At 36.0% G+C, this 15,546-nt stretch overlaps 1 protein-coding gene across 7 annotated transcripts in view; it reads left to right on the forward strand.

Annotated features, from left to right (window-relative positions):
• The window catches only part of Ccdc171 (coiled-coil domain containing 171), a 316,277-nt gene that overhangs the window by 256,932 nt on the left and 43,799 nt on the right, over nucleotides 1-15,546 (forward strand). For 6 of the 7 annotated variants that reach the window (XM_070007659.1, XM_070007650.1, XM_070007684.1 and 3 more), the window contains one exon: nucleotides 14,057-14,209. The exons of the other annotated variant lie outside the window; for it this stretch is intronic. In XM_070007659.1, the coding sequence (XP_069863760.1) occupies nucleotides 14,057-14,209 (153 nt within the window). The remainder of the gene's footprint in view (nucleotides 1-14,056; nucleotides 14,210-15,546) is intronic. 7 annotated transcript variants of the gene reach the window in all.

Raw genomic sequence — 15,546 nt, forward strand, 5'->3', positions numbered from 1 at the left:
TTGATTTTTGCTGTTCTAACTGGAGTGAGGTGATATCTCAGTGTTGTTTTGATTTGCATTTCTTTTATGGCTAGGGATGTTGAACATTTCTTCATGTGTCTATTGGCCATCCTTCTTTCTTCTTCAGAGAAGCTTCTCTTTAAGTCTTTCGCCCACTTATTTATTAGGCAGTTGTTTCTTTGAGGATTTGTTGTTGGGTGGTTTAATTTTTTGAGTTCCAAGTATAGTTTAGATATGAGACCCTTGTCTGTTGTATGGCAAGTAAAGATCTTCTCCCAAACCATGGGCTTTCTATTGATCTTGCTAGCTATGTCATTTGCCCTGCAGAAGCTCTGCAACCTTATGCAATCCCATTTGTCCAACCTTTCTTTGATTTGTTGTGCTTCTGGGTCTCTATTCAGAAAATTTCGGCCTGATCCAAGGAGACCTAGGGTTTCTCCTATTCTATCCTGTAATGTTTTCAGAGTGTCTGCTTTGAGTTCAAGGTCTTTGATCCATTTGGTGCAGGGTGATATATAAGGATCTAGCTTTAGTTTTCTACATGTAGTTAACCAATTTTGCCAGCACCATTTACTGAAGAGGCTGTCTTTCTTCCATTCTATTGTTTTAGCTTCCTTATCGAAGATTAGATGGCTATAGGTCTGTAGGTTCATTTCTGGGTTTTCAATTCTATTCCATTGGTCCTGAGGTCTGTTCTTATGCCAATACCAAGCTGTTTTGATTACTATGGCTTTATAGTAGAGTTTGAAGTTTGGTATTGATATTCCTCCAGCAGTGTCCTTTCCATTGAGGAGCGTTTTTGCTACTTGGGTTCTTTTATTGTTCCATATGAATTTTTGGGTTGCCTCTTCTATTTCCTTGAAGAATGAGGTTGGAATTTTGATAGGTATCGTGTTGAATTTGTAGATAGCCTTGGGAAGTATTGCCATTTTCACGATGTTAATCTTGCCAATCCAGGAGCATGGGAGGTTTTGCCATTTTTTAAGTTCTGTGTTGATTTCCTTTTTCAAGATTTTAAAGTTTTCATCATAGAGGTCCTTCACTTCTTTAGTTAATTCCTAAGTATTTTATTTTTTGTGGGGCTATTACAAATGGAGTTGCTTTCCTAATTTCAGCCATACTTTTCTCATTGTTGGCATACAGAAAAGCCATTGATTTTTGGTGGTTAATTTTTTTTTTTTTGGTCCGGTCGTGGGGCCTGAACTCTGGGCCTGGGCACTGTCCCTCAGCTCTTCAGCTCAAGGCTAGCGCTCTACTACTATGAGCCACAGTGCCACTTCCGGCTTTTTTATTTTTGCTTATGTGGTGCTGAGGAATTGAACCCAGGGCCTCGAGCATGCAAGGCAAGCGCTCTACCACTGAGCCACCTTCCTAGCCCTTGGTGGTTAATTTTATAACCTGCTACTTTGCCAAAGTTTTGAATCAGCTTGAGTAATTTGGGAGTGGAGTCTATGGGATTCTTTAAACACAAGATCATGTCATCTGCAAAGAGGGAGAGTTTAATTTCTTCTTTCCCTATTTGGATCCCCTTTATGTTTGCATCTTGTCTTATTGTGGTAGCTAGGCATTCTAATACTAGATTGAAGAGAAGTGGAGAGAGTGGGCATCCTTGTCTTGTTCCTGAGTTAAGAGGAAATGGCTTTAGTTTTTCACCATTGAGTATAATGCTGGCTGTAGGTTTGTCATATACAGCCTTTATTGTATTGAGGAATGTTCCATGGATTCCTAATTTTTCCAGAACCTTCATCATAAAGGGGTGTTGGATCTTGTCAAATGCTTTTTCTGCATCTATTGAGATAACCATGTGGTTCTTATTGTTGCTCCTGTTGATGTGATGAATAATATTAATTGATTTGCGTATATTGAACCAGCTTTGCATCCCTGAAATGAATCCTGTTTGATCATGGTGTATGATTTTTTGGATGAATTGTTGAAGTCGATTGGCCAAAATTTTGTTGAGAAGTTTTGCATCAATGTTCATCAAAGAAATGGGTCTATAGTTCTCTTTCTTTGATGAGTCCTTGCCTGGTTTTGGGATGAGGGTTATGATGGCTTCATAGAATGTGTTCGGTAGTGAGCTTTCTCTTTCAATTTCATTGAAGAGTTGGAGGAGTATTGGTGTGAGCTCTGCTTTGAAGGCCTTGTAAAATTCCGCTGTAAAACCATCTGGTCCTGGACTTTTCTTAGCTGGGAGGTCTCTTATTGCTGTTTCTATTTCAATGCTTGATATGGGCCTGTTAAGCTGGTTTAACTCATCTTGGTTTAGTTTTGGCATGTCAATATTTGCTAGGAAAAGGTCCATTTCTGTCAAGTTCTCAAACTTATTGGCATAAAGTTTTGAGAAGTATTCCCTTATAATGTTCTGAATCTTGGTTGTTTCCGTGGTGATGTTTCCATTCTCATCTCTGAGTTTATTAATTTGGGTGTGTTCTCTCCTTTTTCTGATAAGGTTTGCTAAGGGTCTGTCAATTTTGTTAAGTTTTTCGAAGAACCAACTCTTTGTTTTGTTGATTCTTTCTATAGTTTTTTTGGATTCTAATTCATTTAATTCTGATTTAATTTTGATTATTTCTTTCCATCTAATGGATTGGGGTTTATCTTGCTGCTCTTTTTCAAGGAGGTTTAGATGTGTCATTAAATTGCTAGTTTCAGATCTCTCCAATTTGTTGATGTAGGAGCTCAGAGCTATAAACTTGCCTCTGAGTACTGCCTTTGCTGTGTCCCAGAGGAGCTGGTAATTTGTGTGTTCATTTTTGTTGAATAGCATGAACATTTGAATTTCCTTTCTAATCTCTTCCATGACCCACTCTTGATTCAGCAGTGTGTTGTTCAGCCTCCATGTGATACCGGACTTTCTTTGGTGGCTTTTGGTATTGAGTTCTAATTTTATTCCCTTGTGGTCAGAGAGAATGCAAGGTATAACTTCAATGTTTCTGAATTTAGACAAGTTTGCTTTGTGGCCTAAAATGTGGTCTATTTTAGAAAACGTTCCATGTGCTGCTGAGAAAAACGTGTATTCTGATGCTGCTGGGTGAAATGTTCGGTAGATGTCTGTTAAGTCTAGTTGATCTATGCAGCTGTTTAGATCTGTGGTTTCTCTGTTGAGTTTTTGCCGAGTTGATCTATCTAGTGGGGAGAGTGGTGTGTTAAAATCCCCAACAATTAATGTCTTTGGATCTATATGGGATTTGAGGGAAAGTAGTGTTTCTTTGATAAATTTGGGTGCTCCATTGTTTGGCGAATAGATATTTAGAATTGTAACATCCTCCTGAAGGAGAGATCCTTTAATTAGTATGTAGCGACCTTCTTTATCTCGTCTCACAAATTTTAATTTGAAGTCTATTTTATCTGATATTAGGATTGCAACTCCCGCCTGTTTATGGGGGCCGTTTGCTTGGTAGATTTTGTTCCAGCCTTTAACATTGAAAATGTGTTTGTTTTTACGGGCAAGATGTGACTCCTGCAGGCAGCAGATAGAAGGGTCTTGTTTTTTAATCTAACTAGACAGTCTATGTCGCTTAATTGGAGAGTTCAGTCCGTTAACGTTAAGAAATAGGACTGAGCGGTATTTAGGAGTTCCTGCCATGTTATCCACCTTCTTGGGGGCTGCGAAAACTGGGTTCTTCCTATGGTTCTTGGATTCTCAGTTTGGGTGCAGTTTCTTGGCCTTTGTTGCGGTCTTGTTGGTTTTCTATGTGTAGGACATCTTTAAGAATCTTTTGTAGGGCTGGTTTGGTGGAGATGTATTGTTTCAATTTTTCTTTGCTATGGAAGGTTTTTATTTGGCCTTCAGTTATGAAGGAGAGTTTAGCTGGGTACAGTATTCTTGGTTGATAGTTGTTTGTTTTTAGGGCATGGCATACATCATTCCAGGCTCTTCTTGCTTTGATTGTCTCTGCTGAGAAATCTGAGGTGATTCTAATTGGTTTCCCTTTATAGGTGATTACCCTTTTCTCCTTGACAGCTTTAAGGATCTTTTCCTTGGTCTGAGTTGATCCTGTGTGGATTATAATGTGACTTTGGGATGTCCTATTCTGGTCTGGTCTATTATAATGTGACGGTGGGATGTCCTATTCTGGTCTGGTCTATTTGGGGTTCTAAAAGCTTCTTGTATCTGAATAGACCTATCTTTTTGTATGTTTGGGAAGTTTTCTGCTAGGATCCTGTTAAACAATTTCCTAGACCATTAACTTCTGTTTCTAGGTGCTCCTCTACACCCATTATCCTTAGATTAGGCCTTCTGATGGTGTCTTCCAGGTGTTGGATAGATCTATCATATTTCTTGGACTTGTCTTGGATGGTTGTATGTTCTTTCAACTTTCTTAGAGATGGATACAGGAAGCATTAAGATTATTGTTTTGTCTTCTTCCTACCCTCTGGTTGATTAAGACTGTAACTTCTACTTCTCTGCTAACTTAGTAACTTTTTCTTTGTTGACTCAGACTGTAACTTATATTTCTCTACTAACTTAGTAACTTTCTTTGTAACTTATATTTCTCTACTAACTTAGTAACTTTCTTTGTTGAAGAGGTGGATTTTTCATAGCTATTCTTTGCTTTACAGCTCACATTACTTTTTAAAACTGGAAGTTAGCATTCTTTATTCCTCAAGAGATCTGTAGTTCCTTCTAATGTCATTACCATTTGCTGACACTCTTCCTTACCTTTCATTTCTCAAGGAGATTTTCATGGAATATAGTAGTGTATTTTATGCATATTATGACTATGAAACTACTTTGTTAAACAGTTACTATTCTTTGCTACTTTCAAAAAATATCATATATAGTCAGTCACATCAAATTGCATTATAATGAATTGTTACATAGTTTTTGTTAACTTCACTGAATATTATAATTAATAAAGTAGAAGACAGAGGCTGATTCATGATTCTAGTTGTAGACACAGGGCCTTAGTTCAAAACCTTTTCAAAACAATTTTTTTTAAGTTGAACAAGCAAGAAACCAAAATAATGATCAGTTTTGTTATTTGTCATATAAAATCATCTACATTACTTAATCAAAATCGTTTTATTTGTCTCTTTTTACCAGCACTGGGGTTTGAACTGAGGTCTGGTGTTTGTTTGGCTTGCTTGATCAGCTTCTACTCTACCACTTGAGACAATCCTTTAGCTAAGCATTTTGGTGGTTATTTTCAGATCTAGAACCACACTCTTCTAGATGTTAGCCTTCTGAATAACTAGGATGCAGGCTAAATCACTGGTGCCTAGCTATTTTCTTTATCTCTTTTGGTGCTGGGGTTTGAACCCAGTATGCTAGGGAAGCCCACTACTACTGAACTATATTCTAATCCCTTAAATATTTTCTTAAATATTTTCTAAAAAATAGAGATTTGAAAAATTAATTATTTGTTTATTTTTATTTTAATGTACATGGAAATTCAATAACTATTTCTCCAATCTTATGAAATAGCACAACTTTTGAAATGTTGAATTATTTTTAACCTTAAAGTATAGAGCAATTCTATTGAGACTTGCAATGATATGATCATCCAAGAGTGTATGTATCTGGTACTACTATAAGAGTACTTCCTTTTTAGTTCAATGGACATTTGTGCAGGTTTTCAGGCACACACACACACACACACACACACACACACACACACACATCATTAACTATAGATGGACTAAGATTTTTTGTTAATATTTATTTTATTTTATTTGCACATTTTTATTGTAAAAATACTGTACAGAGGGGTTACAGTTACATGAGCAAGGTAATGAGTACATTTCCTATTGAGCATTGTTGCCTCCTCCTTTGTTTTTCCCCTATCATCCCTTCCCTCCCATCTCCCTGCCCATCCAATCCCCCTCCTTGTCAAAGTTGTAAACTTTTTTTAAACATAATGTCTTGTACATACATCTCATTGTTATAATGGGTTAACCTGCATCCCTATTTAAGCATTTTGTTTTTACCCTTCCCCTCCCCAAATTAGAGAATGTATATACCAGATGCAGGTCACCGACATCAAATACAGTGAAAAGGGTTATATTGTGGGGGAAGAACATACAAAGAAACAAAAAAAAATCATATGGTACATTATAAATGTGATAGAAACAATAACAAGAAAGAAAAAAAATATTTGTGTCCTTAACTTGGAGTTCACTTCACTTAACATCATCTTATATGGTCTTATATACATAGCTTTTGACTTTTTCTGCTTGTCCTAGACATGTACTACTTATTGCAAATAAGGGAAACCATGGGACCTATGTTTCTTTGGGCCTGGCTTACTTCACTTAATATAATTTTTTCCAAGTCTTTCCATTTCCTAACAAATGGGGCTATGTCATTCTTTTTGATGGATGTATAGAATTCTTTTTTTTTAAACTTAATTTAATTTAATTTTTTTTATTGTGAAAATACTGTACAGAGGGGTTACAATTACATGGGCAAGATAATGAGTACATTTCTTATCAAGCATTGTAGCCTCCTCCTTTGTTTCCCCTTCCCATCCCTTCCCATCCTCTCCCCTCATCCCCCCACCCAATCCTCCCCCCTCCCACCAAAGTTATAAGGTTCGTTTTCGACATAACAACTTGTACATCTCATTGTTGCAGTGGGTCCACCTGTATCCCTATTTAGACGATTTGTTTTTCCCCTTCCCCTCCACAAATTATACCGACATCAAATATAGTGAAAGCAGGGGTTATACCTTGGGGGAGGGACATACAAAGCAACAAAGAAATAATCTTATAAATGTGTTGGAAACAATTGCATGTAAGAAAAAAAACCATTTGAATATATATCTTAGGGTTCATTTTCCTAACATCAACTTATCTGACCTTTTCTGCTTGACTCAGACATATACTAGTTATTGTAAATAAGGGAAACCATGGGACCTATGTTTCTTTGGGCCTGGCTTACTTCACTTAATATAATTTGTTCCAAGTCTTTCCATTTCCTATCAAATGGGGCAATGTCATTCTTTCTGATGGAGGCATAGAATTCCATTGTGTATACATACCACATTTTCTTGATCTATTCATCTACTGAGGGGCATCTGGGTTGGTTCCATATCTTAGCTATGGTAAAATGCTGCGATAAACATAGTTGTGCTAGTAGCTTTAGTATGGTCTTGTTTGTGATCATTTGGGTAAATGCCCCAAAGTGGGATTGCTGGGTCATAGGGAAGCTCTATGTGGAGTCTTTTGAGGAACCTCCATACTACTTTCCTAAGTGTTTGAACAAGTTTACAGTCCCACCAACGATGCAGTAAGGTTCCTTTCTGTCCACATCCCCTCCAGCATCTGTTGTTATTAGAATTCTTGATTATAGTCATTCTAACTGGGATGAGGTGGAATCTCAATGTTGCTTTGATTTGCATTTCTTTTATGGCTAGAGAGGTTGAGCATTTCTTCATGTGTCTATTGGCCATTCTTATTTCCTCTGCAGAGAAGTTTCTCTTCAAGTCTTTAGCCCACTTATTTATCGGGCAGTTGTTTCTTTGAGTATTTGTTCTTGGGGGATTTGATTTTTTGAGTTGTAAGTATTTTTAGATATGAGACCCTTGTCGGTTGTGTGGCTAGTGAAGATCTTCTCCCAATCCGTGGGCTTCCTATTGATCTTACTATCTCTGTCCTTTTCCATGCAGAAGCTCTGCAGCTTCATGCAATCCCATTTGTCCAAGCTTTCTTTGATTTGTTGTTTCTGAGTCTCTATTAGGAAAATTTCTGGCTGTACCAAGGAGTCCTAGGGTTTCTCCTATTCCATCCTGTAATGTTTTCAGAGTGTCTGCTTTGACTCCAAGGTCTTTGAACCATTTGGAGTTGATTCTGGTGCAGGGTGAGATATAAGGATCTGGCTTTAGTTTTCTATAGGTGATTAATCAATTTTGCCAGCACTATTTACTGATGAGGCTGTCTTTCTTCCATTCTATTTTTTTTTTAGCTCCCTTATCAAAGATTAGGTGGCTATAGGTCTGTGGGTTCATTTCTGGGTTTTCAGTTCTATTCCAATGATCCTGAAGTCTCTTCTTATGCCAGTACCAAGTTGTTTTGATTACTATGGCTTTGTAGTAAGTAGAATTTGAAATTTGGTACTGATATTCCTCCAGCACTGCTGTTTCTATTAAAGATCATTTTTGCTATTCGGGGGTCTTTTATTGTTCCATATAAATTTTTGGATTGCTTCTTCTATTTTTTTGAAAAATGAAGCTGGAATATTGATAGATATTGCATTGAATTTGTAGATAGCCTTTGGAAGTATTGCCATTTTCATGATGTTGATCCTTCTATTCCAGGAGCATGGGAGATTTTTCTATTTTCTAAGTTCTGTTTTGATTTCCTTTTTCAGGTTTTTAAAGTTTTCATCATAGAGGTCCTTCACTTCTTTGGTTAAGTTAATTCTTAGGTATTTTAATTATTGTGGGGCTATTATGAATGGAGTCGCTTTCCTAATTTCAGCTAGGCTTTTCTCATTGTTGGCACACAGAAAGGCTACTGATTTTTGAGGGTTAATTTTATACCCTGCTGCTTTGCCCAAGTTTTGAATCAGCTCGAGTAGTTTGGGAGTGGAGACTGTAGGATTCTTTAAATACAAGATCATGTCATCTGCAAAGAGGGAGAGTTTTACTTTATTTTTCCCTATTTGGATCTGTATGTTTGCATCTTGTCTTATTACTCTAGCGAGGTATTCTAATACTAAATTGAAGAGAAGTGGAGAGAGTGGTAAGTCCATTAATATTGAGTTAGGACTGAGATGTGTTTGGTAGTTCCTGCCATGTTATTCACCTTGTTGTGGGCTGTGACAACTGAGTTCTTCCTGTGGTTCTTGGATTCTCAGTTTGGGTGCCATTTCTTGGCCTTTATTGTGGTTTTGTTGGTCTTCTATGTGTAGGATATCTTTAAGTATCTTTTGTAGGACTGGTTTAGTGGAGATATATTGTTTCAGTTTTTCTTTGCTATGGAAGTTTTTTATTTGACCTTCTGTTATGAAGGATAGTTTAGCTGGGTACAGTATTCTTAGTTGATAGTCGTTTGGCTTTAGGGTGTGGCATATATCATTCCAGGCTCTTCTTGATTTAATTTTCTCTGCTGAGAAATTTGATGTTATACTAATTGGCTTCCCTTTATAGTCGACTGATCTTTTCTCCTTGACAGCTTTAAGGATCCTTTCCTTGGTCTGAATTGATCCTGTATGGATTATAATGTGTAGGTGGGATATCCTGTTCTGGTCTGGTCTATTTGGGGTTCTAAATGATTCTTGCATCTGAATAGGCCTATCTTTTTGCATGTTTGGGAAGTTCTCTGCTAGGATTCTGTTAAGTAAATTTTCTAGACTATTAGCCTCTGTTTCTAGGTCCTCCTCTGCACCCATTACCTTCAGTTTAAGTCTTCTGATGGTGTCTTCTAAATGTTGAATAGATGTATTATATTTCTTGGATTTGTCTTGGATAGTTGTATGTTCTTTCTCAATAATATCTAGGCTGTCTTCAATACCAGGGATTGATCTTCTCCATGGTCTAACCTACTGTCAAGATTTTCTACTTTGTTTTTATTTTCTTTCCTTCTAATTGGTCAGCTCTGATGACTTCAAATTCTTTGTTGGAGTTTTGTTTTACATCTTGTATGGACTTCTTTACTTTCTTAATTTGGTGTTGAGTGTGTATTCTCAAATCCCTTAGTTAATTGGTTATGGTTTCCTTGGACTCCCTTTCCTTCTGGTGGGCTCCATTCAGCATTTCCTTCATGGCCTCCTGGGATATCTTCAGCTGTCTTCTTATGAATGCCTTTATTGATCTTTGTCTATTCTCACCCTGCTCATGCAATTCCTGTATTAATCTTTGATTAGCTTCCTCATGCTCATGAGATTCCTGTATTAATCTTTGGTTAGCCTCTTCTTATCATCTTATCTTATTGTTATTCTTGTATTATCTTATCTTATTCTTATATTATCTCATTCTTATCTTCTTATCATGCTGGCACTGAGTCCTTTTCAGGCTTTCAATCTTTTCATTCACCAAGTTTACTATTAGTTTTGTAGAGCTCTTTGGAACTCTCCTCTGGATTATTCATTAACTGTTCTGTCACCTGATTATCATGAGTGGGAGTTGAGATACCTGGACTTGCCATTTTTCTTGTGTTTCTCCAGCTTGTTCTGTCCATTTGGTATGAAAGTAACACCAATTTTATGCTAGAACACTATTTTAAGGCAAGCATTAACCAGAGTCCTGTAGTTGCACAGATTGATTGATGCAGTGAAAATGGCTATAGATACAATCTAGCTTAACAGATATAATCTATCTTAACAGATACAATCTAATTCAACATCCTACAGCTATGGATTAATGGGCTAAGAAAGTCAAAGAGGGATTTAGTAGACCAGAAATTAATTGGTTTAGGGAGAATTGTGGGGAAAATAGGATTAGAGGAATGTGGAGAACTAAAAGGAAAGAGGGAATTTAACCAGATTCTAATTTCAGAGAGGAAACAGAACAGAATGAAAGGAGAGAGATAAAGAAACAAGGAAAAAATGAATAAAAATTTAAATTTAATAAATGAAACACTTAAAAATTATGTAACTATAAAGAAATAATACTGATAGCAAAAAAGGATAGAATGAGAGGAGGAGAGAGATATAAAGGAAAAATGGAAAAATAAAAAACTTAAAAATGGAATACTTAAAAATTATATAAGTATAAAGAAATAATACTACTATTAAAGGAGTTAAGCCTAAGAGGTTGTGAATTGCATAATCAATTTCTGAATTAAGTATGCACACAATGAAAGATAAGGTCTAAAAATCGACGATGGGTATATATTTGGGGATGAGCAGAACAGCAATTAAGTCACAGCAAAAAAAAAAAAGGACCAAAAGGTTAAAAGAGTTTTTTTTTTTAAATACCTCAGCATACCTAAAATAAAAATTATGAAAGAAAAAAAGAAAACAATTCAAAAATATTTTTTAAATAGGTTAAAAAAAAAGTTATTTTTTTGGGGGGGGGAGGAGGGATCTTGTATCTCCCCTGTGTCTGTAACCAGTCTCTTGGCAGAGTCTCTGATTTGCTTGTGGTGTTTTGTTTTCCTGTGGCTTGATTGGTTTCTTATGTCAGTTTGTTTGAGCAGGCAGAAGGTAGCTCTGCCTTACACAGGACTTTTGTGAGCCTCCTCCCAGGTTAATTCAGTGAGAGGGAGATCTGCTTTGAGTATCACAAAAGAGGGAGATGGCTGTTGCCTCTAACTTGGAGTTGCTGTGATGAGGCTAGGTTGTAGGTAGTGTTGAAAGCTATCAACAACCAGTAGCTTTTCCCTGAGGGGCTAGTTCCTGAAACACTCACAGAGCCCAGCCTGGAGCCATTCTTAGCATTTATGTTTACTGAGTTTCAATTGTTGTTCTATACTGCTTTCCAAAGTGGTTGAAGAAGTTTACAGTCCCACCAAAAATACAGCATCTGTTGTTATTAGAGGTCTTGATTATAGCCATTCTAATTGGGGTGAGGTGGAATCTCAATGTTTTGATTTGCATTTTTTTTTTTATGGCTAGAGAACTGGAGCATTTCTTCATGTGTCTATTGGCCATTCTTATTTCCTCTTTAAGTCTTTAGCCTGCTTATTTATCGGGCAGTTGTTTCTTTGAGTATTTGTTGTTGGGGGATTTGTTTTTTGAGTTGTAAGTATTTTTAGATATGAGACCCTTGTCGGTTGTATGGCTAGTGAAGATCTTCTCCCAATCTGTGGGATTATTGATCTTGCTAGCTATGTCCTTTTCCATGCAGAAGCTCTGCAGCTTAATGCAATCCCATTTGTCCAAGCTTCTTTGATTTGTTATGTTTCTGGGTCTTTATTGAGAAAATTTCAGCCTATGCCAAGGAGACCTAGGGTTTCTCCTATTCCTTCCTATAATGCTTTCAGGGTGTCTGATTTGACTTTGAGGTCTTCGATCCATTTGGAGTTGATTCTGGTGCAGGGTGATATGTAAGGGTCTAGCTTTAGTTTTTTACAGGTGATTAACCAATTTTGCCAGCACCATTTACTGTAGCCCTAATAATTTTTAACTTTTACAATCAAAACATTGAATTTTTTTTTGGTCGGTCATGGGGGTTGAACTCTTGGCCTGGGGTCTATTCCTTAGCTCTTCAGCTCAAGACTAGTGCTCTACCACTTGAGCCACAGCAACACTTCCGGTTTTCTGAGTGGTTTATTGGAGATAAGAGTCTCACAGACTTTTCTGCTGTACTAGCTTTGAAATGTGATCCTCAGATCTCAGCCTCCTGAGTAGCTACGATTATAGGCGTGAGCCACCAGTGCCCAGCTGAAATTTTTTTAACTAATATTTGCTATAAATACACATTAAAATAACTCTTGGTAAGGTAGATTAGCATATTTGGGATGTTGTAGCATGTTTAGTCTTGGACAATGGAGTTCATGCTGTTATAGTCCATCGTTTTGTGCCTATAGCTGTGCTTCTGCTTTTCTTTCAGCTTGAACAAAATATAATTAATTCATCAGATGACTATTGAAATTATATTTTCCAAAATATCTTTATCCTTTTTTGTAAGGTATTTTATGCCAACCCAGATGGCTTTCAATGTTCATCTTTTCTAATTTTTCTTTTTCTTTTCTTTTTTTTTATTGTGAAAATACTGACAGAGGGGTTACAATTACATGGGCAAGATAATGAGTACATTTCTTATCAAGCATTGTAGCTTCTCCTTTGTTTCCCCTTCCCATCCCTTCTTTTCTAATTTTTCATTCATTCATTCTTTCATTCAAAACAATGATTTAGTTATTCATTTGAGCAAGTAGTCACTATGGGCTACTATCATCCCTGAAGAAATAGAAATCTGTAGACATAGTATCCAGCCTTATGGAAGTCCTTAGTCTCTTAGAAACATATAAACTAATGAATTACTGTTAAAGCAATAAGTGCAATAGTAAAAACAAGTGTGAGGTACCCACAGAGAACCAGAATAGAACTTAATTGAACTTTTTCGGCTGTAAATAGGGTTTTGAAAGAGATGGTGCCTGAGCTGGATTTTTCTTTTAAGGGCAAAGAATTAATTAGGTAAAAAGTTTTGAGTTTTCTATTAACTACAAGAAACTAATCTGTTTCTTAGATATTGTATATGCTATTTCTTACTTTTTTTCACTGAATCATTTTCATATGCATTCAGAATTGCTTAATTATCTAGTTTTTCAATGCTTTCCCAATTTAAGCCTTCCATATTGAATGCAATGTGCAAATATTCAGACCCTACTATATTATAAAGTTGTGGTGACAGTGGGAACATTTTTTGTATAAATAATACATTATTTTTAAAAGAATCTTTGAAATATTTGAATTTATTTTTATATACTTGAGGTATTTTTAAAGACCTTTAAAACTGCATAATAATATGCCTTGGGCTTAAAATTCAGTGCAGATTGCTTTTGAAGATGTCTGTAAAAAACAGTTAAAGTATGATACAGAAGTTCATCAATCTCCCAAATACTGTACTTTTGAGGGGAATAATAAGTTACTAGCACTTGCTTCTTTTATTTATTTTCTTACATTTTGTGTAACAATGTAAGCATATTTTGGAGTTCTGTGAATGAATACAATTATGCTTTTCTTTCAATAAAGTAATCATATCATTTACTCTTTAAACGGCATAGGATTATTTTAGTCCTTTTGTTTCAGAGCATTTGTCTTTTAAATGGATTGAAAATTTTTGCAAATGCAGCTTGTTTTGAGGTTATCTTGTTTATATATTTTTATATGTGTCTCTCTTAAGATAGAAATTTAGGTCAAATTATAACTTGAATGTAACTTTACTACAGAAAATGAGTGTGCCATTTTTATAACCTAAATTCTAAATTTTAAGAACAAAAGATCAAAGTACATCTTATTTGAATAACTGGAAAGAAGTCTCAATTATTTTTTCCCAAAACTTTCTGAAAGCAGTTATTGTTTCCAATATAAATGTGAGGTTTAGAATGATTATATTTCAAGAAATTTTTTTATTCTAAAATTTTAATGATTTTGCTTTCAAATTATGGAGGTTCTCCTTTGGGGACAGCTTTATTTGAATTGTATGTGACATTATTTTTATTTCTTAAGGCTATGATTAAAAGTTTCATGGATGTCTACCAGCTTGCAAGCACTAGAATTGCTACCTTAGAGATGGAAATGACATCTCATCGAAATCACATTGCAACCTTGAAATCAGAGCTTCACACAGCCTGTTTACGTGAAAATGAAAGTTTACAATCAGTAAGTCCTTATATAACAATGTTTTTCTCTTCTTTAACTCTTGAGCCACATTTTTTTTTCACATTTACAGTTTTGTTTATGAGATCATTCACTAATGTGTATCATTTGGGGGTTAATGATCAAGCAAGCAACATAAAATTAGTATGGAGAAAATTTTGAGGGAAGAAAAGCAATTAATGTTTCCATTGTATCATGTATAAAGATATGCATATTGTTAACAATGCTAAAACACCACGTCAAGATTCCTTTGTGTTTGGCAGTGCAGCTGACAGTTGGATTTGGCAATATGCATAGTTAAAGCTTGCAACTGTCTGAAGATTCACTGTGTCCCATTAAGACAGAATATTATTAATTATGCGTATAACCAAAATGGTAATTAGAACATGTGATTATTCTCTGTAGAAAACTAGACTTATCCATAATACATGCCGAGCTCAAGATGCATGTTGTGATTCATCTATATGATTAAAATTCAGTTTCAGCACTCATTTTATGTCTTAAAAATTTCAGTCCATGATGAAATTTGGGTCCACTTGACTAAAAAATATTTTCTACATTTGAAATATGTGTTTGGGGAGTTTTAAAAAATGAATATATTGTGACATAAAGGAGTAGAATAAACATTTAAACTTTTTTTCTCTAACAGTAGATATGTCAAAGAGATTCAGAGGGTTACCATAATTGCAATATGTCTTTTTCTTTTGGTTTGGTTATAATGGCTCATGGTGATTTCTAAGAGAAAAAGTGCATAGCTGTATGCTGGTGGCTCACACTTGTTATCCTAGCTACTCAAAAGGCTGTGAGTTGAAGTTCGTGGTTGGAAGCTAATCCTAGGGCAGGAATGTCAGAGAGACTCTTATTTCCAATTAACCACCCCAAATCTGGAAGTATAAGTGTGGCTCAAAGTGGTAGCAGCCTAGCTGTGAGCAAAAAAGCTCAGGGACAGCGCTCAGGCCTTGACTTCAAGCCCCTGGATCAGCAAGTCATTTTGAGAGGTGGTTCACTTTAGTAATGGTTCTCAAGGTAGGTAGCTCTATAATATGGAAAGATACCTGTGTGATTTAATATATACTCTGAGGAGAATGCTGTTCAGTTCAACAACTCCACAAGATTTGTGCAATTCTTTTTCCATAGTTCAGAATCATTATTTCTCAAACAGCAATATGATTGTATGATAAATTTCATTTTTCCAGCAAGGTGTCAGTGGCTTACGCCTGTAATCTTAGCTACTCAGGAGGCTGAGATCTGAGGATCATGGTTCAAAGCCAGACAAGGCAGGAAAGCTGTGTATCTCCAATAAACCACCAGAAAGCCAGCAGTAGTGCTGTAGCTCCAGT

Source organism: Dipodomys merriami, unplaced genomic scaffold (genome assembly GCF_024711535.1).
Source record: "Dipodomys merriami isolate MVZ:Mamm:240054 unplaced genomic scaffold, mDipMer1.0.p SCAF_11, whole genome shotgun sequence".
In the NCBI taxonomy this organism is placed as follows: domain Eukaryota; kingdom Metazoa; phylum Chordata; class Mammalia; order Rodentia; family Heteromyidae; genus Dipodomys; species Dipodomys merriami.